The following is a 2,280-nucleotide window of genomic DNA, read 5'->3' on the forward strand; positions in this document are numbered from 1 at the left end:
ATATTTTAGTGCCAGAAAGGCTGCGCAGACAGCTGTGGGTTAATATTCAGAGCCTGGGAACAGCCATGGGTATTTTAACCCCTTCCCGGGCCTCAAATATTGGCCCACGGCTGTCTGCCTAGCTTTTCTGGCCTAAAAATATAGGGGGACCCTACTTTTTTTTTTTTTTTTTAGGGGGTCCACATATATTATAGTAACCCTTTAATAGGATTAATAATGGATAGGCGTTTTATTGACGCCTCTCCATTATTAACCGTGCTTAATGCCACCTTACAATAGCAACCCTATCATTAACCCTAGGATCCCTTTAGTGTTAGGGGTAGGGTTAGGATCCCTTTAGGGTTAGGGGTAGGGTTAGGATCCCTTTAGGGTTAGGGGTAGGGTTAGGATCCCTTTAGGGTTAGGGGTAGGGTTAGGATCCCTTTAGGGTTAGGGGTAGGGTTAGGATCCCTTTAGGGTTAGGGGTAGGGTTAGGATCCCTTTAGGGTTAGGGGTAGGGTTAGGATCCCTTTAGGGTTAGGGGTAGGGTTAGGAGTAGGGTTAGGATCCCTTTAGGGGTAGGGTTAGGGGTAGGGTTAGGATCCCTTTAGGGTTAGGGGTAGGGTTAGGATCCCTTTAGGGGTAGGGTTAGGATCCCTTTAGGGTTAGGGGTAGGGTTAGGATCCCTTTAGGGTTAGGGGTTATGAGCCCTAACCCTACCCTAACTATTTCAGTTTATAGTGGGTTTTTTACTTAATGTTGTTGATTGGCGCACGCACCGCTCAGGATTGACGGCACCAGAGCTAGTAGTAAAACAACTGCACACGAACGTTTTTAATGGTGTTTGTGTTTTCAGTTTGTGCTTGTGTTCATTTATTAGGGGTTACTTTGATATATTTCAACTTTTTAAAAGCATTTGTGTAACATTACTTGGTCGTTCTATAGATTATGAGATGACACTCTTGTATTCATTGTAGGTTCGTGATTATCCGGCCCTGTGGGACCCTTCAGATGAATCCTATAAGGATAAATACTTTAGGGAACTCGCGTGGACCAAAATAGTTCGCGACATGGTCCCGGATTGGGACAAATATCCTGGGCCAACACAGCAGAAAATAGGTAATTATAATTACATTTATTTAGTAAACCTTGAGTATATTAAAAGTATAATTTGTTTAGATCTCTAAAAAATTGTTGTTTTTTGGAACCTTTTTTTGGTAGATAAAGATGTGAGGCAACGTTGGCGCTCCATCAGAGACCGATTTAACAAATTTCTAAATGACTGTTCAAAGAGTGGCTCTTCGCCGAGCAAAACAAAATTCCCCTTCAGTGAAGAGCTACAGTTCATTGTGACCAGCAGGACATTGAGAAAGTAAGTTAAAATCCACTCCACAAGATTATTTATATATATGTTGTGCTAAAAATTTTATTAATGATCTTTTTTTCCCCCCACAGGACGGAAGGAAACATGTCTGCAGCTGATTTCGAGGACAGCGACACAGAGGATGGCGCAGGCAGTTCCTCTGGAGTGGGAGGGACCATCTCTCCCTCCATTCCCACAGCTTCTGCTGAATCAACATCCACTTCAACAGCTGCTGCATCCACATCTGCTTCAGCAGCTGCTGAAGCATCTGATTCCGTAGAAGCTGTGAGAGTGGAGAAGAGAGCTGTCTATCCGGTGGCAGCAGAGAAAAAAAACAAAAAACAAAGAAGAACCAAGAGGACCAAACGGTTCAAATTGCCTGTGACACCTTGGATTTCATTAAAAAATCAAGTAGCGACGATCATTGCGACTCGTTTGCACTAACTGTCGCAAGAAAAACACGCTCCCTGCCACCGGATAGACAATCTCTTTTTATGTCTATGGTCCAGATGTCCCTCACTGCTCTGGAGGACCCTGCTCCTATTTCGCCATACAATGAGGTTCTGATGGGGGTGTTGGGACTTTTCAGGCCCCGACACAGAACACCTGAAACACCAGCTACAAGACCCCAGTATTTGTCCAACAGCCAAGGAAGTTATGGAGATAGAGGCAGCCAAGGAAGTTATGGAGATAGAGGCAGCCAAGGAAGTTATGGAGATAGAGGCAGCCAAGGAAGTTATGGAGATAGAGGAAGTTCGCAGCAGCTGGGGGGAGCAACTTCACAAACAGAGGGAACGAATTTCCTCTATTCTCCAGACTACACCTTTCTTAATTGAACGTAAATTGAAAAATAAGTTGAAAAATCAATTGTAAAAATTACCACTAATTTGTGTTTTTTAAAATAAATTTTTTTGTTCAAAAAATATTCTCTTCTTTTT

General features: G+C 43.1%; 1 protein-coding gene across 1 annotated transcript; it reads left to right on the forward strand.

Moving 5' to 3' along the window:
• Positions 1 to 960: 960 nt before the first annotated feature.
• LOC143812450 (uncharacterized) lies at positions 961 to 1,968 on the forward strand. Its single transcript, XM_077293310.1, has 3 exons — positions 961 to 1,098; positions 1,201 to 1,351; positions 1,435 to 1,968. The coding sequence occupies exons 1-3, from the start codon at positions 1,050 to 1,052 to the stop codon at positions 1,784 to 1,786; spliced, it is 552 nt and encodes a 183-aa protein (XP_077149425.1). The 5' UTR covers positions 961 to 1,049; the 3' UTR covers positions 1,787 to 1,968.
• Positions 1,969 to 2,280: the final 312 nt, after the last annotated feature.

Source organism: Ranitomeya variabilis, chromosome 1 (genome assembly GCF_051348905.1).
Source record: "Ranitomeya variabilis isolate aRanVar5 chromosome 1, aRanVar5.hap1, whole genome shotgun sequence".
Classification (NCBI taxonomy): domain Eukaryota; kingdom Metazoa; phylum Chordata; class Amphibia; order Anura; family Dendrobatidae; genus Ranitomeya; species Ranitomeya variabilis.